The following is a 27,218-nucleotide window of genomic DNA, read 5'->3' as shown; positions in this document are numbered from 1 at the left end:
CTATCACTTCTGGGCCACAGCATTTCATTGCACGTTCCCTTTGCCACGGGAACCAGCAACTTTTGTGACAGAGGGATAAGGGGACAAGATTTGGAGCAATGTCTCCAGTCAACCCACAACAAACATCCAAGGTGACCAAGAAACCAGCCTTGCTGTTTTAAATTTTCTTTAATGTTTTTATTTATTTTTGAAGGAGAGCGCCAGAGCATGAGCGGGGGAGGAGCAGACAGAGAGGGAGACACAGAATTCGAAGCAGCCTCCAGGCTCTGAGCTGTCAGCATAGAGCCCGATACGGGGCTCGAACTCAGAAACTGTGAGATCGTGACCTGAGCCGAAGTCGGACGCTTAACCGACTGAGCCACCCAGGCGCCCCAAGCCTTGCTGTTTTAAGGCATTGAGAGTTAGGGTTGTAACCACAGCATAATCTAACCTATCGTGGTTGAAACACCCCTCCACCATCCATCCAAAACACGGCCACCGACCAGTCTGGTTATACCACTCCCCTGTCCAAATATCCGTTATCTGAGTACAAACCCCTCAATCTATCATTCAAGGCTCTTTACGAGTTGGCCTGAGCCTATCCTGTAAGCCTCAGCTCCACCTCCCCACCCAAGAGAGGAGACGGGCTTCCTAAGAATTCACAGAGCATGCCCCAGTTTCTGCCTTTGGTCTGAATATGCCCCGTTTCCCAAATGCTCGCATCCACCGCCCTATCCAGGTCTACCGCCAAGGAAGAATGGGTGCAACTCACGAGTCCCACCGTGGGCTTCTGTTCAGCACGTACACCATGTTATACCCCCGAGTACTCACGTCTTCCGTTAATGGCTAAGAATTGTCCACAGAGGCCCTTCCCAATTCTGCTCCCTCTTCCCGGAACTCCTAGGAGTCTTGTTATTTTGTCCTTCTGGACTTCGAAGCTCGTCCGTACGTTCCACCTCCTTACCTGTGTGCTGTATTCCAGGTCATGTCTTCACGACCTGTCTTCCAGCTCCCCAGGCCGCTCTCCAGGTGCGTCAACCAGGCTCCCTCCCGTGGCTACAGCCCTGTGTGCTGGGCTACTCTGGATCTCTACTGCTTTTTCCTTTTGGATCTCAGGGCATTTTTCGAAACTTTCTTGGAGGCTCAGCTAGGCATTTAGAGATGCTAACTTTACATTAGCAAGCATTTCTGGGGGATTTAAGAGTAGAGAGACTTCCGGTTTCTCTTATAAAAGCCAGATAGCGCCACAAACAAAAATTCTAGTGTCGTGTTTCGCACATACTTTTTATTGTTCAGTAAATGAATATTTGTCAATATGTACATAAACACAGAGAGCGAGCGCTAAGATTTCGAGCAAGAGCGTCTGGGTTCTAATACGCAAAGCCACTTACCAGCTGTGAGGGCTCAGGCAAAGAACGGAATCGGAGCTCAGCTTCCTCAACTGTAAAACTAGACCATTAAGACCCGTGCGGCCCACCGCACAGGTTTATTGCAAGGTTCAAATGCAGAAACACATGAAAGTGCTATGAATACACCTTAGAGCAATACAAGTATAAATAGAACAAGTAACAGCAATTGAATTTCAAGCGTGGGAATACTTAATCACGCCCTTGCGTTATACCCACGAAATCGATGGCAGTCAACGAGACAGCGACAAAAGAGCTGAGCGCTAACGAGAACGCACGTGCCATTCTCCGGAGGGGGAAAGAGTTCTGCAACATCCTGTAGTCCTGTCCCTGCGACTACTTGCTTCCTAAACTTCACGAAGATGTCAGAGCCCCACCATCAATGACTCTCTCACAGAAGCGCAAGGGCCAATGTCCCACGTTTATTTACATACGAAATGTGTTTAATACAGTTATGACGGATGTAGTGCGTAACAGCGGACAGCGCCGAGACCTTCCGAGGAACCGAACGTTGACTACAGCATATCATGCAAGTGCCTATATATACACAAAACGGAATTCCTTTTTCGTAAAAATAAAAAGTACAAAACGTGTTCCGGGATAAATACAAGGTATAAAATGCCAAAGAAAACACAGAAACGAAAACTGAAAAATAGGAACGCTCCCAGAGAACTATAAACGGAAGGGACAGAGGAGTGCCCACCCCTGCTGTGCTTTGATAAAGCGGAACTACTAATATTAAAGAGACTTATTGAAATGACCGAACTGAGGCCGGGCGGCTCAGCGCGTGACCGAGCGGCCGATCGCGACACGCGGGTTGCTGCATTGATAGGTCGGAGGTGGAGTTGTGCATCTCAACTCCAAGTACCAGAACGTTTGGCAGTAGCACCCCAGAACAGGAAACGCCAGCTCTTTCGACGGCAAAGGGTTCAGAAGGGTTAAGTCAACTGGGAGTTTTTTTTCTTTGTTCCTGTCAAGAGCCAGAGAAATACTTGATATTTTTAGTTGTGTCTTCGTAGGAGTTAATAAATTCCATGACAAAAACTCGACTATCTAAATCTACTGGTCTAGCTACATATGTGTCACTGTTACAGTAGTCCAGCCCTTGGGTGACTTGATCTCCTTGTGTTCTTTCAGCCAGCCTTGCAGATCGGCCCAGAAAAACCCCCAGCCCCTGGTTTTCCCCTGGCAATGCCCTTCTTCCCCGTTCCGGAATGGAGCGGAGGATAATCCATGCGCATTACTGTAGAGGCCTGGCCTACGTTTTGATCCATCACTGGGAAGGAAGCTACCTGCAGGCTGCTTTAAACACGGTCGGGCGTGGCCTGGAAGAAGATGCCAGACGCCGGAGTGCGGTCGCACGGGACAGGTGCACTCGCCAGCTTAGAGCAGGCACGTTGAGGGTAGTGCTAAGACACTTAAAAGTCCCTAGTGTTTTTGAGACCCACAATACCTACAATTTATATAGTGAATTCTAAAAATTAAAAACACTAAAAAAGGCATTATCTTAGCCTGCAATTAGTTAACCCATTCAAATCTGTAACATACAAAATGGTTTATTTGAATTCAGGAACTGCCCCTGTTGCTAAGAACTCTGTGTTTAAAGAAACAGTACAAAAAGAAAAAGTCTAACCCCCAAAAAAACCAAAAAACAAAAAACAAAACCCAAGGAACAAACAAACAAACAAAAAAACCAAAGACCGAGAAAAGAAAACCTCAAAACATTTTTTCACTAAATACTGATACAAACATGTAACAAAGAGTATAAAAAGTTATTCGTTTAAATATATACAAACTCTTTGAAACTCAAATACTGTTTTCATACTTATCGAGGAGGATATACACGACCAGGTGGAGAAGGTACACTGGAAGAGAATATATTGCAACAGCCTAGACAGTACTGTTAACTCTATTATACTGCAAACTTTTTGTAACAAAAATGTCTCTTTTATTCCAATGTGGACAGGGATTCTCCTTACAGGGAGGTCTGTGGCTATTTCTCGGCCGAACTCACTCTTTTGGATTTAATGAAGGCCATGCCGTGTGTCCGCATGTGGGCGTTTAAGGCAGCTTCAGTCTCGAACGTCTTTGCGCACACCTTGCACTTCCGGTCTGACACCGCGCCGTCGGGCGCCTCGTCCTCGCGGCTGGGCTTGTTCTCCTGCTGGTTCTCCTCCCCGGCCCCGTTCTGCTTGGACACCGGCTGCGGCTCCTTCAGCTTGTGCACGATGAACAGGTGCCTGGACAGCGACACGTGCGACGTGTAGCAGAGGCCGCACTCGCGGCACTGGTAGGAGGAGCCGTCTGACTTGTGCTGAGGGATGTGTTCGTGGAACTGCAGCAGGTTTTCGGTGGTGAAGCCGCACACGGCACACTTGTGAACCTTGAACACGTTGATCTTCAGCTTCTTCAGCGGCTGGGTGATCGCCCCTCTGGGCGGTCTGAACTCCAGCACGGGTTCTTCCAACTTGCGCTTGGGACTGGGAACCTTGGAGGGAAGAGGACAACGTGGACGACACGCGTGAAAATCGCTCTGCCCCGCGGGTGACAAACCACCAGTTCTCCCAGGCCCCGAGAGCTGCTGGGACAAGTGGTGTGAGCTTCGGGATTCGGGGGCTCCCCACAGCGGCCCCAGGAAAGCAAAGCGGGGCATGGAATGGGGGGTGGGAAGCAGAGGGGGCGGGGTTGTTAGGCTGCAAGGCACAGTCAGAGATGGCCGCGGTGTGGGTGACGTTTGCACAGCGGCCCGCTGCGGTGAGGACAGGCGTCCAGGCGGGCGGGGGAGCCGAGGCGGGAGGCAGCCTGGGGGACAGAAGGGAGGCCAGGGGGCTGCAGCCGTGACCAGGGAGGCCAGGGGGCTGCAGCTGTGACCAGGTGGTGTGGACAGGAGGCAGGGGGCGGGGCAGAGAAAAGGTCAGGACTTTGCCTTTCCTGAGGCTGGGATGGAGAGCTGCTAGAAGCCCAGCTGGTCTGGGAGCCGAGCTTTCCCGCACACTCACCTTCGTCACACGGCTGACCCGCAGGCCATGCTCTTCCCCTCCCGCTCCCATCTGCCTAAATCTGAGCCACATTAAATCCCCTCGTTTCCAGCTGGCCAAAAGTCCAAGCCAGAGAGACACCCCCTCCTGCCCGCTCTGCGGCCCACCTCTTCTCTGTCCTGTTGACAGGGCACCACTCATACGTGGCCTTGACCTGGAGCTGCCCCTGCACGTACATCCTTTAATTCCATCCCCACCCCCACCCCCACCACTGGAAGGGAAAAGATTACAAACTAACGAGACACTAGTCTGACTCGTATTCTGATCAGGCTTTACTCAGTGATCAGCTCCCCCATCGCGCACACTCGGGCTGTAACCCAGGCACATTCCAGACACAGCCCAGTGCCAAAGCCAGCAGAGAGACCTCCTAGATGTCTGCCGAACTGCTTGCTGCCTCTCCGATCGCGCTTGCCACACACACGCCTAACACACACGTTAACGGTCATACTGCTGGTTCAAGTTCGCTAGCCACTGACCTAAGAAGTAAGGCAGAGATGTATGGTTTTATCTTTTACCATCGTGAAGTGAAACTAAGGAGAACCCCTTCGTTTTTACTCGGTACCTTTCACAACCGACATACTGCCAACCAGAAAAGCCATCTCGTTTTCTACCTTCTGGCTAAGAGCCAACTGATGAGCGTCCACAGAAAATTTTATCCTTTCTGTACACAAGTAGATCCCTCAAGCTGCTTCTGGAAAGATGTAGAAGAAACTTAATACCTTTTAGGGGCAAGATGAAAGGTAAGAATGGGTGTACGGGGAGCTGACCTATTGTTTTATAAGCTTTGCGCACAGTCCTGGGAAACTGCGGCGAAACTTAAACGAAGAGAGTGAATGGAAAAAGCAAGTCAACACAATTTCACTGTAAAGAGAACGTTTGCCATGTTTGACCTTGGCATCTTCTTTTATTTCTGTTTCCTCCTCGTTGGTGGCTTCTGTCATTTCTTTCAAGTCAGGATCCTTGATTCCGTGCATGAGTTGGATATGTTTCTCCAGCATCAACCGTTTCGTAAAGGTGCGCCTAGAGTCTGGGCAGTGCCTGTGGGGCAAAGACAAGGAGGTAACCTGCCTGCTGAAAAGTACCCCACGCTGAAGAACACCCTCTCTACCGAAGGGACCTTCGCCAGCCAACACTACGCTCAGCGGGGTCAAGATGATCTGTGTGAGGGGCGCCTGGGTACCTCGGTCGGTTAAGCGTCCCACTTCGGGTCAGGTCACGATCTCACGGTTCGTGAGTTTGAGCCCCACGTGGGGCTCGGTGTTGACGGCCAGCGCAGAGCCTGCTTGGGACCCTCTCTCCACCCCCCTCCCCGCCCCTCCCCTACTCTTTCTCTCAAAAGGAAAGAAATGAACTTAAACAAACAAACAAACAAACAAAGATCTTCGCGAATACCGATGGCCCAAAATGAAACAGCAGTTCTGCCATGAACTGCAGTTTCCAGCGTGTGAGAAAAATTTTCGCGGTTTCTGTAGAAAGCTTTCTGTCGGTTTTGGCGTCTCGGTAGGATCGGCCTAATTCAGTTTGGCTGGGGTGTTTACTTATTCTCTAGATCTGGTTAAAGTATTACTTCATTTAGAATTCTAGGTGACTTTCATTTTTAAATTGAGGGTATCGAATTTCAGAAGCTTTCTTTACAATGACTCCGTGTTCCCTCAAAATTTACGGCATAAGAGATACTTTAATATGGAAAAAGTCCCTCCCGGATTCCTTCATGTGGATGTTAATTATTCCTGTCCACTCCGCCATAACAAAGAGAAGACAGGGTGTGTGGCCCTGTTAAATTCCTCACCAGGGCACAAACTCGGTATCACAGCACTGAAACTCATGGGTTCATTCAGTTGACTGAAATGTAGAAAACTCAACAGATATCCAATATAGGTCAATCTTTTAAGTTTTCATTTAATCTCGGGGGGGGGGGACCCAAACCTGTCGATTATGAATAGTTTTTCTTTAGAAGATATGAATTCGCCATTTTCTTAATGCAATGGACCAAAAACAGGTTTAGGGAAGAAAAAGAAAGAGAAGCGAATGACCGTGGTGACTATAGGTGCCATAAGGCAGACATCAAGAATCCACTGCAGTGAAGGAGGGTGAAAATACCTCATGGTCTTACGCAGAATCAAATTTACTGCCTTCAAAAAGCTTTCTGGAGATGTTGTAATGACTGGCCCCACACCCTGATGATTTCGTGTTAGAGATCCACCCCCCCTCCCCCTCCCCGGCAGGGGCAGCCCTGAGCCCGTGCCAACCCCGCACCACAAAGGAAATCGGCCAGACGATCCGAGCATCTTAACTGCCTTACGGTGTCTCCGGGGAGAAATACACAAAACCCGTCCGAGGAGGAAGGACTAAGCCACGCCAGGCTCCCTTCCTACCTTCTTCTCAGCCAGGGCCTCCTTCTAAGTCCTCCCATCCTTCCGGCGCAGTCTCAAACATGCAGGCCTGATTCACAGAATGTGCTCACCTCACCGAAATCACTCCCGGCTTTAATTTCACTGCAGGAGTTGTCTACGTCCCGGTTTTCCTACCCGAGCAACTTTCCCTAACTAATCAAGAACAGTGAAGCCTTGAGGAACAGACAGCCAACCATCACGCGTGTTCTGAGACACACGGTCCTCTGTGCCCTGCTCTGATCATGTCACACGCTACGTGCTGCCTACATGGCTTCTGTGTCTGTTAGTTCTCTCCCTGTTATGAGAAGTACCTTAAAGTAAGTAAGACTGTTACCAGCTCACTTGAGGCATGTTCTGGTTGAGTGGGTGATAAAGCTTTTTCACTAACGATATAACAAGTTCCGATTTTCATATCCAAAGAGGTAGTTCAGGACTGTCCAGAGGGGCATCACCACCCACTCGATGTGTTGGCCTACTCCATTCCTTGAATTTGACCTCTGAGCCAAATGTGTGCGCTGGGAAAAGGCTGCCCCTGCATTAGGGAAAACAGTCCGGCCTAGGACAGAGTCCCGGACCGGGCCCCATCAGGGTCTGCTCTGAATCAGTCAACTGGACAATCAACCTGCCAATCGAAGCTGGCAAATCCCTGCGCTTACAGAGACCAAAAAGCATCTCATTCACCTGTGCACCTGCAAAGCAACCACTTCTCCAAAACGCTCAGGTATATAAAATCTATTCCTCTGGACAACAGGTAAGAGGACCCAGGCACGTACACAGGGGATGCCAGAAACTCCTGTTTATTTTACTATTGGTAAGTGTTATGGCCCAGTCAAGAAACCGTTAGGCCGCAACAATGGAACAGCACTAAAAAGTGAAATCTATAACCTGCAGCACAGAAATGGAGCGTTAATGGCAAAATATGAAAAGCCGTAGAAAAGTTCCAGCATTATCCTTTTACCGTGCTTCGCACGTTAGAAATGAGGACTTACGAGCAGGTGTAAACTTTCCTGATGCCTTTGTGCTTGATCCGATTGTGACGGCACAGGCTGTGTGAGGAGCTGAAAGATTTGTCACACTGGCGGCAAGGGTGTTTTTTCATTTGCTTTGTTAGGAGAAAAGAGATAGAAAGTCACTTAAGAGAACACACACAGAACTGCTTTAAAAATTAAGAACTCTTTCGTAACAGTTGGCGTTACATAATCCTCACTGCTTCGCAATACAAAGACAAAACTAACAGATTCTTCTTAATACATAATAAAAAGGAAGGGCAGGGGTGGGGTAACTGTGAAGGGACTAATTTCTGGAGAATTGGAGAAACGTGACGGGAGTAAAATATTAAATATTTTTCTCAAAACACTTATGGTTTTGACTCAACACAAACCCCCAGATATCTGAAAACATAACATTTCTTTGCAAAAGAGACACAACTGTTATTTTTAAATAGCAGATACAAGGGGCGCCTGGGTGTCTTAGCTGGTTGAGCGTCAGACTCTTAATTCTGGCTCGGATCATGTCAGTTGTGAGCTTGGGCCCCACGCGCCGGGCATGGAGACTGCCAGAGACTCTCTCTCCCTCTGCCCCTCCCCTGGCTGTGATATAAACAAACAAACAGCTAGCAGATCCTATACAAAAACATAATTCTTCAGTGAACACCAAATAAAACCATTACTTACTTTGGTACATCCAGAGAGAATGTTAACTTGTCCAATATGCCCTTTTAAATGAAATCTCGAGCTAATTTTAAGCATTTTGACTGTCCCCCCAATGATTAACTGTTCCTTACATAAGGGAAGAGTTTTCCAAAAGGCCCTTTGAATACTACCATTTGGTTATTTCAAGAACGCACAAGTTGGAAACCACTTTATGTAGTGTGCCATTAGAATACACGGCAGGTGCGTATGAGGGTCGGGGGACAGTGACAGAGCAGGAGAAAGCTATCAAGAGATGAAAACCAAAGTTAAAAGTTTCCTAACTTGGCTACGACACGATTATGTGAATTCAACACATTCTCATGTGGACCCTTGGAAGTAAGATGAGTGGCTTAACCTAAAAGCACGTTCTTTGGGTACAAGATGCACTGAAGTCTCGAATGAAACGGTGTCGTATCACAAGGAAATCCGATCAAGAAATAACTGCCAGCCTCATGAATAGAACAAAATTTGGCAAAATTAAAAATAGGGCTGAAGTAAAAACAAGTTCTCATGTGAAATAACATTACTATTTATGGCAAGAAGAAGAGATAAGCAAAGCAATTGTGGGCTAAGTGGTTAAAGAAAGGATACAATTCTTTTTTTTTGGAAGTTTTATTTACTTATTTCTGAGAGAGAGACAGAGACAGCATAAGCGGGAGAGGAGCAGAGAGAGAGAATCCCAGGCAGGCTCCGTGCTGCCAGCACAGAGCCCGATGCAGGATGCAAACCCACGAAACCGTGAGATCATGACCGGAGCTGAAACCAAGAGTCGGACGCTTAACTAACTGAGCCACCCAGGAGCCCGGAAAGAATAAATATTTTAAATAATTGTTTTTATATTAATCACTTGACAAATATGCCCCTTGTTCAAACTGGTAAGCAAATCGATTTAAGTGATTGGGTTTGGCTCTGGAGAACCAGAAATGGGTTGGCACCTTGTCTCTACCACTCATGCATCGAACCGTATGACCCTGGGAAAGTGTCTCCATAAACATCCAGTCCCCAAACTGTAGGGTGGGGATCACAACAGTGCCTTCCTCAGAGAGTGCTGGGGGAAGAAAGGGCCGGTGGTGAATTAGTCAGCACAGTGCTTGGGACACAGAGAAATCCTCAATAAATACTCTTTTCTGAATAACAATAAAATATCCAAATTCATTTTAAGAGAGTCGAAAATACTATCTTTTAAATAAAACACATCAGTCTGTTAAGTGTTTAAAAACCTAGGCAGAAGCAAAGGAGGACATTTCTTCTCCGTGCCAAAGCATTGCTTTTATCATTTTTCTGAGCATATAATCTGGGATATTATGACAATAATGTCTGTGAGGGAGGGACGGAAGAAGGGAGGGAAGGAGAGAGAGAGAGAGAGAGAGAGAGAGAGAACAGAGCAAATAACCAACTAATGCCTCTGAGCCACACTCTTCTCCCAAAGGTATTCCTTCATAAACATCTTGATCACATAACATAGACAATTCCCTAGAGTCTTGGATTAGCATTTATGAAACCAGAGAATAAGAGCTTTCTTTTTTGTTTGTTTTTGAGAGAGAGAGAGAGAGAGAGAGAGAGAGAGAGAGAGAGAGAGCATGATAGGAGGAGGGGCAGAGAGAGAGGGAGACACAGAATCTGAAGCAGGCTCCAGGCTCCGAGATGTCAGCACAGAGCCCAGCCTGGGGCTCGAACTTACAAACCACGAGATCAACACCTGAGCCGAAGTCGGACGCTTAACCGACTGAGCCACCCAGGTACCCCAAGAGGTTTCTTTAGAATAAAAAGTTTGGGGCGCCTGGGTGGCGCAGTCGGTTAAGCGTCCGACTTCAGCCAGGTCACGATCTCGCGGTCCGTGAGTTCGAGCCCTGCGTCGGGCTCTGGGCTGATGGCTCAGAGCCTGGAGCCTGTTTCCGATTCTGTGTCTCCCTCTCTCTCTGCCCCTCCCCCGTTCATGCTCTGTCTCTCTCTGTCCCAAAAATAAATAAACGTTGAAAAAAAAAAATTTAGAATAAAAAGCTTTAAGAACAGTCACGGAAGTCCTACGTACATAAGTCTAATGTCCAATTCCTACTGAGTTTTATACGTAGAAGATGGACAATGTAAAGATCACCCAGAAGAGTCAAAACACAAGGCATTTTTCTAAAAGCGAGAAGGTTGTAGCAATCATCATAAAACATGTAGAGAACAGACATATATCTTTCTAACTATATAACAAAGGCAAGAGGCTTCAGAGGAATGCAAACTGGGTTTTCCATTAAGATGAAGAATTTAAAATTCCATTTCTTGTTATGGTATCATTATGTTAATGTTAAATTAAAAAAAAATCTTTTTAAGATTTTATTTGTTTAAGTAATCTCTATACCCATTGTGGGGCTCAAACTCACAACCCCGAGATCAAGAGTCCCCATGCTCCACTGACTGGGCCAGCCAGATGCCCCCAAATCAAAATTTTAATAGAGAAATATCAATAAAGAAATCCTCAGTAGAGGGGCGCCTGGGTGGCGCAGTTGGCTAAGCGTCCGACTTCAGCCAGGTCACGATCTCGCGGTCCGTGAGTTCGAGCCCCGCGTCGGGCTCTGGGCTAATGGCTCAGAGCCTGGAGCCTGCTTCGGATTCTGTGTCTCCCTCTCTCTCTGCCCCTCCCCCATTCATGCTGTGTCTCTCTCTGTCCCAAAAATAAATAAACGTTGAAAAAAAAAAAAAAAATTTAAGAAATCCTCAGTAGATAATAAATTAAATGAGCAGCTCAGCTGAATCAATAATTACTGTTTTCAAAAAGAACTGACAACGGGTGAGATATTCTTTTCCAGCGTCTTTATGAAAAAATGCAGAAACGAGCGGTGAAATCCCCAAACAATGGAGCAGGGTTTCAAAATCACTGGTGACAGGAAAATTACAGGTTTAAACACCAGCTTCCTGATCAAACCTGCCGTGTTCCCATTACCTAAGAAAACAAGTGACTCCCTTCTTTGTTCAGTTTTAAATACTAACTTATTTAAAGGGGCTTTACCTAATTTATTTTCGTAACTTTTATCTTCAGTGTTAGAATAGCTCATACGGCCACTTTCTGACACAGAAAGCAGTTTTTACCAACCAAACAAAAATGGAAAAAACGGTATCGAAAAAGCGTCAAGTGCCATTGTCCTTCTGTTTGTCAAGGTCATGTACTTCCTCCTGGCCCCAGTGTAGCGCAAGCTGATATTGAAGGAACTTGGGCCTCACGTGGACTTTTTGTAGTTGGGTTTTCCCGCTCAATGAGGAGTTATTTTGTTTTTAAATAGAGCTCTTTAAAAAAAATGGTGGACGAATAAGCTGGCAGGTCTGAGTATTTTTGAAAACTTTAAATGTCCATGAAACAAATACCTGGGTGCATTTCCTAAACTTTCTCCCTAATTTCCCATTTTTGACTCTCTCACCTTCACATTCTTTAGGAAAGCAGTGGTTTCTCTTAGCAAATTCCTTTGCTCTGCGCGCCCTAGCCTTGGGCTCAAGGTCTGAGCTCTGGGATTTCCAAGACCCCTGAAGACCATACTTTCTGGATGGCACTCGGTGAATGTGTTTTGGATCGCCATGGGCTCTCACAACCAGACACTGCCCATTCTGGTAACTAGTCCCTTCTTGTCTCTTGGCTTGAAGCCCTCTTTCTGTTTCAGGTGACTCTGAAGAAGTCAGAGGGAGAAAAGTCCCCACCTCAGACATTCCTGCCTCCATGAGGTTCTCTGCCTCCCACCAACATGTGAAGAGCTTCCTTAATTACCATCACACATCCAGAATCACCCACACATTTAGGATGAACAGGAGTGGTATTATTCCCAAGTCGTGCTGACACATACCCTTCAGCTCGATCGTAAACACTTTCTGTGAAAAAGGAAAAACCAACCACCTGTATCGACTTCAACCTGTCCCAACAGTGATCCCACAGGATATAACTCCTAAAACCCTGGACCTTTCCACTTGGGAATCTATTCTACAGATACACCCGCACACGGTATGGTCAGTCCTGTACAATGTGATAAACGTGTATCATGGGTCACAAATCACTACAATAAGCAAAATCATGCAACAAAGAACCACAGGGCTTCCAGCAAAAACGCAGTTAAGGGCCTAACACCCGAAAACTATTGGTGACACACTTAACAGCAGGATCCTGTGCAACTCGGTGGGGGAGGGCTGTGGCTTGTTGAGATCCTGTGAAGTGGAGGAAGGAGGGTTACCTGAAATCTGAGGGTCGGAGGGAAGGTGTAACACCAGGGGTAGGCAGCGTGACTCAACGGGGAGGTGAAGTCGCCGACGACAGTCTGACGTGAGTGCGTGCGTGTGTTTTGTGGATTCCGACACAAGTCCATTCCACGATTTTCTGTGCTCACCGAGTGTCTCTCTCAGGGATGGGGTCACACGTGAGTGAGCTCAGAACCCACATCAAGCTCCGACCGTTCCCTGACAGCTCCGACCGTTCCCTGACAGCTCAACTGCGTTAGAACAAATCTGTTTCCAACACGAGCGTTCTAGCAGAACTGACTGTATGTATAAGGTTATTCTGTGCAGCGCTGCATATAATGAAAAAGATGGGAAGAATCCGGCCCCGTGAAGGGAGAATTGGCTAAATAAATTATATGTTCTCTAATGGAAGACCCTGAAACACTGATACTAAAGGAACTATTTACTACCTACTACGGGAAGGGACCAGTGCGGAAAATGATGATATCCACAAGCTGTGTTCTGCATTCGAAGGAAGTAAAAAGAGAACATATATGCATGTACGATGATCCTGGCATAGGAGAAACTTCAAGATCCATAATAACAAACTTAGTGGTGCTGGGTGGGCCAGGGTAGGAATGAGGCTTTTTGCCGTCTTCCTTCATGCTATCTAGACTGTTGAACAATGTGAATATAGCCCACACCAGCAACAACAAAAAAATTTTCTTCTGTTGCCTCAAAAAAGTTCCACAGCAGGTTTGCGGAGGTGTAATTTACAAAATGGAAAATTCACTCGTTTGCATGTATAGTTCTAGGAGTTTTGGCAAATAGACACAGAGCGGTGCCATCACCTCTAAAATTCCCCCGTGCCCCTTTACAGCCAAGCTTTCTTCCTACATCCAGCTCTTGGCAACCACTGATCTGCTTTCTAGCCTCTGGTTTTGTGTTTTCCATTTGTCACATAAATGGAACCACATAGTACAGCATGTAGTTTCTGGAGTCTGGCTTCTTTCACGGGCACAGCACATGTGCCATTCATCCACGCTGTTGAGCGCATCGGCCACCCGTTCCTTTTCATTGCGGGACAGCATTCCACGGATTCTATGGATCGGCTCCGCTTCGTGAATCTGCGTCCCAGGTGAAGGACCTCTAGGCTGTTTCCAGCTTTTGGGAATTAGGAATTAAAGCCCCTACGAACACGCACGTACAGATTCTCGTTGAACATATAATCTTATTTCTCTTGGGTGAAGGTTTAGGAATGAGATTACGGAGTCCTATCAACCCGCTTCCCAGAATGGCTGTGCTCTGCGTTTCCACCAGCAACGGAGCAGAGCTCCAGCTCCTGCCACCTTCTACAGGGTGGTTCGTAGTATTTCATTGCGGTTTCAATTTGCAGTTCCCTAATGACTCATGGTGTTAAGGTAAAAGATTTTCAGTGGACAAAACACCTACATACACAGTAGACCTCTGCCTCTAAAGAAAAACCCGCACCTCTGTAAGTTTCTAGTTTTTAATTTCTATTTCAGGAGGAATTTCGGTGCCCCGTAAGCGCCCTGAAATTAGAAGCTATAAATCACTCATCTCTATATCCCTGGCATTCGGCATACAGAAAATATTCAGTAAATGTTTACTGTGTGGAGGAATAAAGGAAATAACCAAATACACAATTACCTACTGGACTACAGAGTAATCACAGCGTAGCAAATGTAGGATAACGTGCTGGACACAGGGCAAGTACTGCTTGCTTCTGGAAGATGCGCCAGACGGGAGCATGTTTAAATACTGATAAGAGTATCTGAAAAAACGCACCTGTTGAGGACAGAGGCAAGACAGGAGTCAACAAGCGGGGAGAATTCAGACAGGAGGGGGTTTGCAGACAGGAGGAAGAGCACGTCTTCCGGTGTGACTGCAGATAAGGCGCCACCTTCGGGCCGGTGCCGTGCTTATTACGGTCAGGGGGGCGGGTGACGAAGAGACAGGGGAAATTGACTGAGTCCCTGCCCAGCAGCTGCCATTTCAAAGTGAAGTATATACAGTGCATCTCGGTTCCACAGCCTTCATTTTCCTTCTCTTACTGTTTCCGATTCTAAAAAATAACAAACACTTGCTACAAAATAAAAGAGAGAAAAGACCGACTCTAATCTCACCAACTGCAGTAACCAGTGTCAATTTCTAAGCTATACATAGCCTTCCCATTTCTCTTCTGGATGCACGTTCACGTGTACTTGTAAGAATGAGTCTATATTATACATCTTGATTTGCAACTTGATTTATTTTCATATACAGCTACACACGTTTTGATCTCTCTACAGTCTTCTTAACACAACATAGTATTCTATTGTATAAATGGGCCATAATGTATTTAACTATCTCTCATTAATGATTTAGGTTGTTTCAAATCTCCGATAACTGCAGAAAAAAATTTCTGTAGTCAGGGGTGCCTGGGTGGCTCAGTCAGTTAAACGTCCAACTTCAGCTCAGCTTATGATCTCACAGCCCATGAGTTCAAGCCCTGCGTCGGACTCTGTGCTCACAGCTCCGAACCTGGAGTCTGCTTCGGATTCTGTGTCTCCCCCTCTCTGCCCCTTCCCCGCTCGCACTCTGTCTCAAAATAAACATTTAAAAAAAAATGTTTTTTAAGTGTCTGTAGTCAACCAATTATTTCGGTGGTATGAACTTCCGAAAGTCTTTCTAGTTTAGAAGTTGTGAAAAATGTCAAGGCCCTTTGACACTTCTTGCCAAACTGTCCTCAAAAAGGACCCCATTGGTGTCAGTCAGGGCTCACTCACCAAAAGCCTTACAGATCACCATTCAACTTCGCCAAAGTGGTAGGTAGAATATTATAACCGCACTTTATTTTTCCTCAATGCCTAGGGATGCTGGACATCTATCCATATGTTCCTGAGCCATTTACAGTGAACTGCCCTATCATATCCTTTCTACGGTTTTCTATGGAGTGAAGTCAGGAGAAGAATGGCAGGTGAGGAGGTCAGATCAAGACCACAGCCCTTGTGGACCACCACGGGGACTTTGCGTCATGCATGACACGTGACTAGAAGACACCAATGGGTCATCCATGATGCCTGATGGGAAGACACTAATGGGTTTGAGCAGAGGAATAATATGATCAAGGTCACTCTGGCTGCCAAGTGTAGAAGCAAAGAACCAGTGTGGAGGAGACAGACTTAAGTGTCATGGGTTTGGAAAGTAAAGGTGATGACAAATGACTGGATTTGGCACGTATTCAAAGGCGGATCTGTGGATGGGCTGAATGTGGGTGGCAAAGGAGAGAAAAGAAGGGGTTCGTATCACTCGAAATTCGTTGGCAGGGCACTTGGTGGAACAGTTTTACCAGTTTCTGAATGGGAAAGTAGGAGAGAAGCAGGTTTGAGGAGAGGAATCAAGAATTATATTTTGAATACATTACATTCGAGAAGCCCATTGGAGATCTAAGTAGAGATACTAAGTGGTTAGATTCAAGTGTGCAACTCGGAGGAGAGGTCCAGGCCAAAGATACAATTCTGCGAGTCGGTAGGTTCAGATGGCATTTAAAGTCCCAGGCCTTAGGGGCACCTGGGTGGCTCAGTTGGTTAAGTGCCCAACTTCGGCCCAGGTCATGATCTCACGGTTCGTGAGTCTGAGCTCCACATCGGGCTCTGTACCGATGGCTCGGAGCCCGGAGCCTGCTTCGGATTCTGTGTCTCCCTCTCTCTCTCTGAACCTCCCCCGTTCATGCTCTGTCTCTCTCTGTCTCAAAAATAAATAACCGTTTAAAAAAATTTTTTTAAATAAATAAATAAATAAATAAATAAATAAAGTCCCAGGCCTGGATGAGAAGTTTCTGAGAATAAAGGGCACATCAACATTTCTAGTCTGGAAGGAGAAGAAAAGACCGAGAAGAGCTATCAACGAAGCAGGAAGGAGGAGAACCAAGAGGCCTCGTAAAGAAAGCATTTCCAGGAGAACCTAGCAGAGGTCAAGTGACATCACTGATAAAGCCAAGACCCCGGGTGCGGGTCCCTCGCCACGCGGTTTCTGTGGAGTGGGAACATGGAGTGGCACGGAGAACACAGCGATGGAAAGTGACCTCAGGGACGTGTGCCATAAAGGGAAACAGAGGAAAAAAGGCAGCAGGCAAGTGGGTCAGGAAGGCTGTTCTGTCAGGACAAGAGGCCCCATGGCAAGCTTTAGGATTCTGAGAACGATCCAGGAAAAGCTGAAGACCCAGGTAGGAGCAGACACGTGTGCTTGTGACGTCCTCCAGTGGCCAGAAAGGGGGCTGGATGGAGCGCACAGACAGAGGGATGGGCCTTCCGGGGACACGAGTCACCTTCTGTAACAGGAGAGGGCACAGTATGCACGTTCAGAGGCAAAGGGGTTTTCACTGCCTGTCTCTCCTTACGTGTAACACAAAACCCAAACTTCTTGGCTTTTAAGACGGTCCATCCACAATCCAATCCTCAGCCCACCATTCTGACCACGTCTCCTAGGACGTCATAAATGTTGCAAAGCCACCCAAATTCACATCTTCTGAAGACAGTGACACATTCCCCGCCATGCCCCTTGCCCTTCAGAAACAGCCTTCCCTCCCCCGGAGGCCCATTCAAGCCCTTTGGCCCCCTTGGCCAGCTCACCTCTCGGCCCCTTGGTGGACTTCTGACCTCTCCAGCCACAAGCCTCTCCTTCCCTCGCCCACATCCCACACAGCTACCAGAGCAAACCACTGGAGACACATGCTTCCACATGTCGCTTCCCTGCCTGAAACCCATCTGGGGTTCTCGACACCTTCAAGGGCTAAGGTCTTTGGACTTGCCTACCTCACCAACCCCCGCCCTCCACTACTAGCTGGCGGTCACTTAGAAGGTCACGCTGCTTTGTGCACACCCGCACTCTGCTTTGCTGCTCGTACGCTGGGTGAATTCCCCCGTGCATCCTCCAAAAACCTACTAAGGTAGTATTTCTTCTGTGAAGCCTTCCCTGGCATTTGCAAACCCTGCCATTCCCCCCAAGACACAGTGATGCTCACATCGCTGCTTCCTTGGGCCTTAGGTGCTCCTCCTTCTTCTCTTCCACGTATCACATGCAACTTTAATTTTTAACTTCACTCTGTCCTCCTCCGACCTCTTTCAAGGCTGGGCCGTACCTTCTCTCTCTTCCCCTGTTCACAGAGCCTGGACAAGCACTGTGCCAAAATCGGAACTGGAAGCACCCTTCACTTAGTTTTAATTACATACCACCTTGTGATTCCTCTAAGACCCATACTAGCTGCAGCGTTTAAAATATTTGTGCATTTGGGGCGCCTGGGTGGCTCCGTCGGCTAAGCGTCCAACTTGAGCTCAGGTCATGATCCCATGGGCTGTGGGTTCGAGCCCCGTGTTGGGCTCTGTGCGGACAGCTCAGAGCCTGGAGCCTGCTTCGGATTCTGTGTCTCCCTCTCTGCCCTTCCCCTGCTCATGCTCTCAAAAATAAACATTAAAAAATTAAAATATTTTTGCTTTCTTTTTCTACCCAACTGGAAGCATCTCCAGGGCAAGAATTATATCATTTGTTCTCGACCATAGCAAGTGTTGTGCAACTTGGTAAATGTTTATAGAATTAAAAAGTGGTATACACAGAAGAACACATATGATTAAAAGTTATTCAAAGTATGAATGAATGACCTGTTCTAAACAGTTTCAGAATTGACATTACTCCTGTAATGTGCCAAGTGCCCAGACAAACCAAAGACTTGAAAATGAGAAATAAACAGGAAAGACTGGTAACCTGAACAGGTTAAAAAAAAATCTATAGTCAAATAGGTCTCCTATAAAATAAGTTAGCTGTTCTACAGAATAGAAAGGTACTAAGATTACATATAAGTTATAACCCAATAAAGTTGCCCTTTTTTTTTTTCTTTTTTTGTAAAGTAGGCTCCACACTCAGCTCAGAGCCCAAAGCGGGGCTCAAATTCACGACCATGAGATCGAGACCCGAGCTGAGATCAAGAGTCAGACGCTTAACTGAATGAGCCACCCAGGTGCCCCTACGGTTGCTTTTAAAAAAAAAGAAATTCACTAAAGAAATATGTAACATCATCAGCATATGTATTAAATAAATAAAGGTATAATCTTCACTCAGAGAAGTCTTAAAACTTTTCACGAGGATATATTAAAAAAAGTAAATAATCGTGTTTCGTATGTATTTTATCTTCTTCATCTGTTCATGTTAGCTCCGGATATCGTATGTACCCACAAAACTGGGCACTCCCATTCTGTTTGCATGAATATCACCCACAGTTACAGAGGGTAAGTCATAAGAAGCAAACCCGCTTACCCAAGCCACCCCCAGGCTCTCCTAGAAAATGGTCTTTTACACAGGCAAGTAGCCTTCCCCCGAAGTGTGGAATACTGTGGGTCATAAATTCTATAAGTCCTTACTGAGAATTTCATATCTAGGACACAAGGGAGATCCTCTGGTCTCACTACATGAAAGAAAATACAAATAAATGGGTAGTTAGATGAGCACAGCGTAGGAAACTCAGACTACGTATGTCTGAAAATATCAAGAAAAACAATTTCTGACTACTAAACCATCCAAGTTTCTACAAATTGGAATGGAGTGGCTTTGGGGAAATATTTAAACACAGAGTACAAATTTAGACCAGAGGTTGGCAGACTTTCTGTAAAGGGCCAGACAGTAAATATTTTAAGCTTCGCAGGCCGTAAAGCCTGTTGCAGCTACTGAACTGTGCTTTGGAGTTCAAAAGCAGCCACGATGGTACATTAACGAGTGGGTGTGGCTGTGTTTCAATAAATTATTTACAAAAACAGGTGGCCAGCCTGTGAACCCCAGTTTGCCCACCCTGATTTAGCCCCCTGTCTCACACGCTTAAAGAAAACAGAGGCAAGTCAATAACTGAGAACCAAACCTATTTAACACAGCAGGTAATCAATCTGGAAAAAAAAACAAGCCGTAACTACAAAGTAAGGAGAAGGGTTTGTTTTTCACAGGACATGCTGGGAACATGTCCTGAGAGCCACCAGTATCACGGAACCGCGTCTCGATGATTGAGGTTACAGCTTTGAAATGAGCGGTGTTTCCCAAGGACAAGTACGTGCTAGTTGCCATGTTTGCTTAAAACGACAACAAACAAAGCCGGTCTTCTAACTTTCTCGTCCTGAGACGAACCGGTTCGCTGAGGACAGTTGTACGACTGAAAAAGTAAGACACAGAACTGTAATCAAGGCCGATGAAGGAAAGGCCAAACCCGGAGCAGACGAGGAACGTGTCCCCACCGCGGTTTCTGTGCCCGGAGCCATGTCACGTGCTCAGGCAGCGGGAAAGGGAGCGCTGAACAAAAGGCCGATCCTGCGACAAGGCCGCCACCCTCGTGGCAACTGCTGGGGTGTTGCGGGGTGACCACGGGCACGCGTCAGCCTCGGACGTCCCTATCTGCCTCCGCTGGCTGGTGGCGACACCCCGCAGAGCTCTGCTTACAGACCCGAAATGGACCCTGTGCCTCTTCCCTTCCACTAGAGTCGGGCTCCCATCCTCCTACACCCACGTCCTTAAAGGTCCTCACGCAAGAAATCCTTACTCTCTGTCACACTGAGAAAAACAGCACTGACAGGTGCTGTCAGCTGTTCACCGCCACATTTCACCGACCCCTGAAGACATTCGGGGATCAAAGACCCGAGTATGAAAAAAAAAAAAAAAACCTTTGCGGCCAGTTTCTCCGGGGTCTGGTCCGGCTTCGCTCCCCTTCTTCTACTTAAAAGGGTCTTTTGTCCCATCTTCTAAGCCTCTTCGGGTCCTAAAATGCATGCTTATGGTTGGGTGACACATTATCCCTCTGTTATTTCTCTTCTCAGAGAATCCAGTCCTCAAGAGGGGATCACGGGAAAGAATACGTAGAATGTAATTTTTAGTACAGCCTTTTTGTCCTTTTTAATTAAAGAGCCATCTAGGGGCGCCTGGGTGGCCCAGACGGTTAAGCATCCGACAGGTCATGACTCACAGTTTATGAGATCGAGCCCCGCGTCAGGCTCTCGCTGACAGCGTGGATGGAGCCTGTTCAGGATTCTTTCTCTTTCTCTCTCTGCCTCTCCTTTGCACTCAAAATAAATAAACATTTTTCTTAGAGCAATCTAAATAGATGAAAGGTCACTGTGAAAAATCTTTTCCCCCCACAATCACTATTTTATGACACTACGGATATCACTACAGCATAAAGAATGTAAATTATACTGTCTGAAGACTTCTGTAAAATCCTTCTAGGATTATTTATTTCCACAAATCAAAAGACAAAAGGAACCAGGCATTCCTTTTCAAGATAATCACTGTTTTTTATCAGATGATCCGTCAGAAATCTGGAAACAAGTTGAAACAGTAAGCAAGCGAGCACAGAGATCAACAAAGCTACCATTAAAACTGCCTGATGACAGGTTATTTTCTCCCTGGTTCCAGTCCTACATCATACATTGGTCTTCCCAGATGTCTGATTAAACTCTATTGACGAGGCCCCACCGGTAGGGACAATCCGCTGCGAAGCCTCAAGGTGTGAGAACGTGAGACACCACAGAGCCCCCAGGAGGCCGCCCTGAGCCACGGGGGGAGGACAGACCATCAGGCAGCTGCTGGGAATCTCTTCTGTGTGTCCCAGTGCTGAGGGTCCCAGCCTTGCAACTGCTAGGCTCTGAGTGGCTATGAAGGTAAAAGGACCCTGGGCTCCCTCTCTCTTCCCTGACGGCCCTCCCCAGTACTTATTTGCAGTAGTGTGGGCCACGCACACTGGGCAGTAACGTGGATTTGCTGAATTCGTGAATGGAAGAATTAGACCGTCTCTTCCCCTTCGCTCCAGTCCTGCCCTGAGCTCCGGTGCTCCTGCCAAACAAAAGCCGGTTCTCACTTGTAACCTGGAAACCCCACACCCTGACCTCGAGGTGCAGGGCCGGACTCCTGGATCCCAGCCCCTTGGCACAAGGGTTAAAGTCCGAAAAATGTCCCGCGATCCTTTCGGGTCTGAAGTTTTGCCTACAAACTGAAATGAGTGGGAATTGGTGAGCTGAGTTACCTTCTAGGGCTATTGTACGGTTCCTCATCAAGTCAATTATGGCTGGAACGGCTTTTTGTTTCCCCTGCCACCCCCACTGATGGCACGTGAAATTATTTCCTGGTGGCTCCGGGACCCGAGGTGGTATCGGCTTATAGACAGAATCATATGCTTAATCCTTTAAAAAAAAAATCCAAAAACCTGGCCTGCCAGTTGGATTTAGGGATGTATTTTCCTGAAGAAAATTACAAAAAGATGTTGCATTTCTGGACAGGTACATCAAAGTCTCCCCACATAATTTAGCGGAACCACAATACTGTACCAATATTCTAGAGCCTAACAGCCATGGTGAGCACTGATCCGATAAAGAGACCTAACCCCAGGGCAGATCTGGGCACCTCAAGTCATGAAAGAAGCGACTCTCCTTCCCCAAGAAGGGACTGAGCTTTGACAGATAACAGGAAGAGGGGTTTGGGGGGCACATCAGTTTGGGGCAGAAACAGACAGAATGAAAACTGCTCCTCTGTGGCAGACAAAGGAAGTTAAGTCCCTGGCTGCAGGCGATGTTCCTCAGAAGAAACGTTCTTGAGCCAGCAAGGCCTGGTAACATTCACCCAGAGGAGACGGGCCCAAGCCTCATTACGTCTCCCGTCTGGTAACAGCACCAGCCCAACACCAAGGGAGCCTGTACCTCCCGCGCCTCGAGAAATAAACAGGAAAAGCCCGAGGAGGAAGCGTCTTCTTCAGACTCCAAAATAACAGCAGCCCTGGTGGGCAATGCACCACAAACGCCCGAGTGTCCGTAAACATCTGAGTCACCGTGGTGCTGGCCAGCACCCAGCTTTGACCGGTCGCCGTTCGCACGCCTCGCTGGGACTTTTAGAAGAGCACCGCACGGGCCGCACTTGAGATGCAAAGACGCAGTTTGGTGCCTGCAGGAAAACCTGTAGGTTTGTCCAACACCTATTTAGTGAGCCCACGCCCACCCATTCCCTTTGGGCCGGTCATTCAGGCCAGAGGCTTCCATCCGCCAGGCGGCACCGCAAAACGAAAGGTGCAATCTCTGGTCATCAAACGGAGTGAGGGTAACCGGCCACGCTGAAGGCCGCAACGACCGGCACGCCACGGGAGGCTGCAGCGCACTTTCAGTCTCTCCGCGATACCGACCGGGCTCCTACTTTCACTCGCCGGGATTCTCCCTGCCCTTGAGGACACTGCCGTGTGTTGAAGGCGGAAAAAATAGAGGAATCCCCCGAAGGTATTATGCCCGGGGCGGTCCCAGGTGCCTGGAACACAGGGGAAGGAGGGATGGCGGGCGCAGGCCACTTCTGCTGCATCCGAACAGGAGCTAAGCAGGCAATGAGGCAAGGAGAGGTTTCCCGGCAGCGAGAACCAGGAGGCAGAGGCGAGGAAGGAAACGGTGTGTGTGAGGAACCACGGGCAGCTGTGTGTGGCCGGAACCACACGAGGGGGTGGGTATGGAGCAGGCCGAGGCGAGGTGGCCAAGGGCTTCGCGGACTCCGCCTTCCACACACAGGGAGGCCCACCCAGGACAGACAGACTCGTACTCCCGCCGAGATCACCGCGGCGGCTGCGCGGGCATCTGCCCTAAAGCTCCGGCATCTGCTGGTGGGTCTTGTCTCCTGGGCTCTGATCACAGGGCAACTGGTCCTGTCAGGGACGCCCCGCCAGGACCCCCAGCAGCTCCGGCTCTGGGGGAGCTCTAAATCCTAACAGACTTTCAGAGGCAAGCCCAGTGGTCTAGTTACTGGGACTTAAGTCATTTACACATCTGCCTCCTACTGTGTGCTACTAATTTTATTGTATACCCCTCGATTTGGGGTTTTACACTTAATATCCAACGGAATGTATAACAACATGCCCCGTCACACAGTGTAATCAGAAAACATGCACACCGTGACAATACAAGAAATTAACACAGGGGCGCCTGGGGGGCTCAGTCGGTTAAGCCTCGGGCTCTTGATTTTGGCTCAGGTCATGATCTCACAGGTTCGTGAGTTCAAGCCTCACATCGGCTCTGTGCTCACGGTGCAGAGCCTGCTTGGGATTCTGTCGCCCCCTCTCTCTGCCCGTCATCCACTTGCGCACGCTCGCTCGCTCTCAAAATAAATAAAAATAAAAAATAGAAAAAAGAAGTTAATAGAGAAGGCCAGGTTTTTCTTTAGACTATATAACTAGGCATATACCAATAAAGTATCTGCAGCCTTCAATCCTGTCTGAAGAAACACCTCCAGTGAGTTTACAGAAAATGCCTTCCAAAATGGCTGCAACAGACATCGACCAGATAGAAACATTTCACACCTAAAAGCAAATCTTCCCAAGAATCTGAAAAAAAAATAAAATAAAAATCTCTTCTGGCCAAAAACAAAATTTGGAATAATATATTTTTATTTGAGTCACATTTTGCAAATAACATTAATCTTTCTTAAACACGTTTTACTTTTCTTCATTTCCTGTCCCTTATGGAACAGCTAGTAAGTTTCACACGTCGAAATTAGTTGCCCACTTGTCATTCATCTTCGAAATCAGAGTGCCCAATCTCCTAGTTCCTTCTCTGCATTTTTGATTTGACTTCCATTCGGTGAACAAGGTCAATACCCACGTTAAGTGGGTGCGATGAACACACCCCAGGACACCACCTCGTCCATCAGACACTGTACAGGTGTGATGAACATTACTGGGTCATTCCCTCCCCTCCAGGGCACACAGGAGAACACACTCCTCAGTCTGCTACAACTGGGTCTGGTCACGCGACTCATCGTGGCCAATGATGTGATGTGCGTCACACCCAGAATAAGGGTGTGTAAAGACCAGATGAGATACTCCAGCCTTCCCCCTCAACCCCTTGCTTGCAGTGACACCTATGCTGAAAGAAACTCCCTCGATCACGGAGTCATCGGTGGAAGGACAGCTGCCCCACAGAAGTGCCTGAACCCACAGCAAGCTCTGCGTGTGCAAAAAATACATTTCTATTGTATAAATCAATGGGCTTTACAGGATTTTACTGCCACACAGGGTAAACCAGGGCTTCGCAAAGGGCAGACTTGTAAGAAATACAAATTATCGGGTTCCATCCCAAACCTACTGAGTCAGAAACTTGCTGGGGGTGCAGCCCAGCAATCAGCCTTTGACCAAGCCCTCCAGGTGATTGTGAGGCACACTCAAGTGTTGAGAACGACTAACTAGAATCTGGTGCCAAATCAAAGGGCATTCGCTGCCTTGAGATGAATGCTTTATCTCTGCAGCTGCAAAGAGGGGTGGACTGTACTAAGACAGTCAAAGCCAGAATGACTGCTCATCTATGGCAGTTAAACCCTCCCTCCTGTGCCACATAATATTTGGATTGTTTAAACCTAAATAAACATTTACTTGTTAAGATGCACCTTGTGGGGCTCCTGGGTGACTCAGTCGGTTAAGCGTCTGACTCTTGGTCTGACCTCTTCGGCTCAGGTCATATTCCCGTGGCTTCGTGGGTTCAAGCCCCACGTCGGGCTCTGTGCTAGCTGTGCAGAGCCTGCTTGGGAGTCTCTGTCTCTCTGCCCTTCCTCCACGTGCGTTGCCTCTCTTTTTACTTATTTATCTATAAATAAATAAAACTTCAAAAAAAAAAAAAAAAAAAGATTTACCTGGCAAAATCCCTCCCAGATTCTTGCCCTACAGTCAAAGTCACTGATCGGAATGCCGGGTAAAATCTGATCCGAAAATGGAGCTTTCTCCCAACACAGCAGTGAGCCTAGAGTCAGCTATAAATTCAATCGTTCATCCAGGCCCTTTTGTGCTATTTTACACAAAACAGTAGTAAGCGAGAGACTCTCAAAAGCTGCACTGAAACCCAGTTAGCCTCACTCTGGCATTAGTTTACCTACCACCAAGTACCCTGGGAACAAAAGGAAATAAGATTTACCTGGAATCACCTGTCCTTAGTCTTTGTCAAATTCTTTTTCCTGGTGCTCCGAACCCAGCTACTCGACAATGTGGTCTCTGAAATGCTGGGGTTCGGTAAGGCGGAATGAACTTATCTGCCTGCAATTTTTCAGAAATCAGCCCAACTTTCTCCTTTTACACAAGCACACCCCATTTTCCATGATTAAAATGTATCTATCTATATTACCGCCTGCAAGTTCCTTCAGCTCCACGTAAAGGGGGAAAAGAGCATTCATTTACACTAGCGAGGGCCTTGCTCTCTCTCCCGGCCATCCACTTCTCCCTCAATGACACTAGTTCCATTTTCCCTAAAGAAGCAAAATAGGAACGAAGTATTTTTGCCTTCTCTTGGTCAACTGTAAACAGAATCTTCCAGAAAACAATGGGCTGCTCTGTACTGCCCTTTTCCTTCACGTTCTAGAAAATGTCTTAAATATTCCCTCCAACAACTGGATATATTTTACAAGCTGTGGCTTGCTGTAATCCCAAGAGCATCTGATAAGAATCCATGAACTGCCAAATACATTATTAGCTCACACTCAGTAAGTGAGAAGTCACTCTGAAGGTTCCTGCTTTTTTCCACCTATACCATTTTCCCAATTATAGTTTCCCATGCTAAGTGATCAAATACATATAGGCAGTCTCTTGAAAATCTATGCTTCTCATTCTCAACAAAAGAAACCAGTCTCCTTGGAGAAATAAATGGTTGGCTGCGGGGCTGGAGTGGGGAAATCACTAGATGGTTCACAAATACATGGACGGAAGAAAGTAAGGAAGCCTCAAAAATGGGGGGTGTGTAGAAATGCCACAGGAGCCAACATATGAGAGCTCCCAATGGCCAAATCTAAAATAATTTGAACAAAAATTAAAGAATGACAGTAACTTAGCTCCTCCTCCCAATTCTAGACACAGAACTGAAACTGGACCACATCTACACCTTCAAAGAATCTCAAAGAGTCTTGGAAGGTAAATTTCAATGGCATCCGAGCGAGTTCCATCATTCAGTAAATGCTCCTCTGTTTATGCTCTATTTAAAAAGTTCCATAATGATTCCTCAACATACAGGGGTACCTGGCAGCAAATGAGAAAATGGCTATGATTATCACAGATCACTTTGTAGTTTTCAAGATTTGAACACGTACAGACACCTTTTACTTTTTTATTTACTGTCAGGTTACTCAAGTGCAGAATGCATGGTCTGTGAGAATGTTGCTGGCTGTTACCTCATTGAGGGGATCCTAATTTGAGGTTCCCAGAAGCCCCCTAAAAGTGACCAAGAAAGAATGTAAGTAGCTGAGCCTCTAAAGTTGTACATAAAATTCTGTGTATTTGTACATTTATCTGGGAAAGGGCTCAATGCTGAAATGAGATCATCAGGTTAATAATACGTCTCATTTTCCTGTTTTTGTATTTGAGAGTACGGACATAGGAAAGATGAAGGGATTTCTGTGGTCAAAAACTATTTAAAGCTCAAGCCTAGACTTGACTAACACAAAAGCCCTTTCCAAATGGGCAGGCGGTGATCTGAGAACTTCTCTAATCGGTAACTCCAA

The 27,218-nt window shown here is 47.0% G+C and overlaps 1 protein-coding gene across 11 annotated transcripts in view; it reads right to left on the bottom strand.

Moving 5' to 3' along the window:
• Nucleotides 1–1,787: 1,787 nt before the first annotated feature.
• ZNF532 (zinc finger protein 532) overlaps nt 1,788–27,218 on the bottom strand; it is a 111,044-nt gene continuing 85,613 nt past the window's right edge. For all 11 annotated transcript variants that reach the window (XM_045458810.1, XM_045458811.1, XM_045458814.1 and 8 more), the window contains 3 exons: nt 7,806–7,918; nt 5,314–5,461; nt 1,788–3,873 (listed from right to left, as the gene is read on the bottom strand). In XM_045458810.1, coding sequence (XP_045314766.1) covers nt 3,379–3,873; nt 5,314–5,461; nt 7,806–7,918 — 756 coding nt within the window. In that variant the 3' untranslated portion in view covers nt 1,788–3,378. The remainder of the gene's footprint in view (nt 3,874–5,313; nt 5,462–7,805; nt 7,919–27,218) is intronic.

This window comes from Leopardus geoffroyi, chromosome D3 (assembly GCF_018350155.1).
Source record: "Leopardus geoffroyi isolate Oge1 chromosome D3, O.geoffroyi_Oge1_pat1.0, whole genome shotgun sequence".
Taxonomy (NCBI): domain Eukaryota; kingdom Metazoa; phylum Chordata; class Mammalia; order Carnivora; family Felidae; genus Leopardus; species Leopardus geoffroyi.
This window is presented reverse-complemented; position numbering and strand designations above follow the sequence as displayed.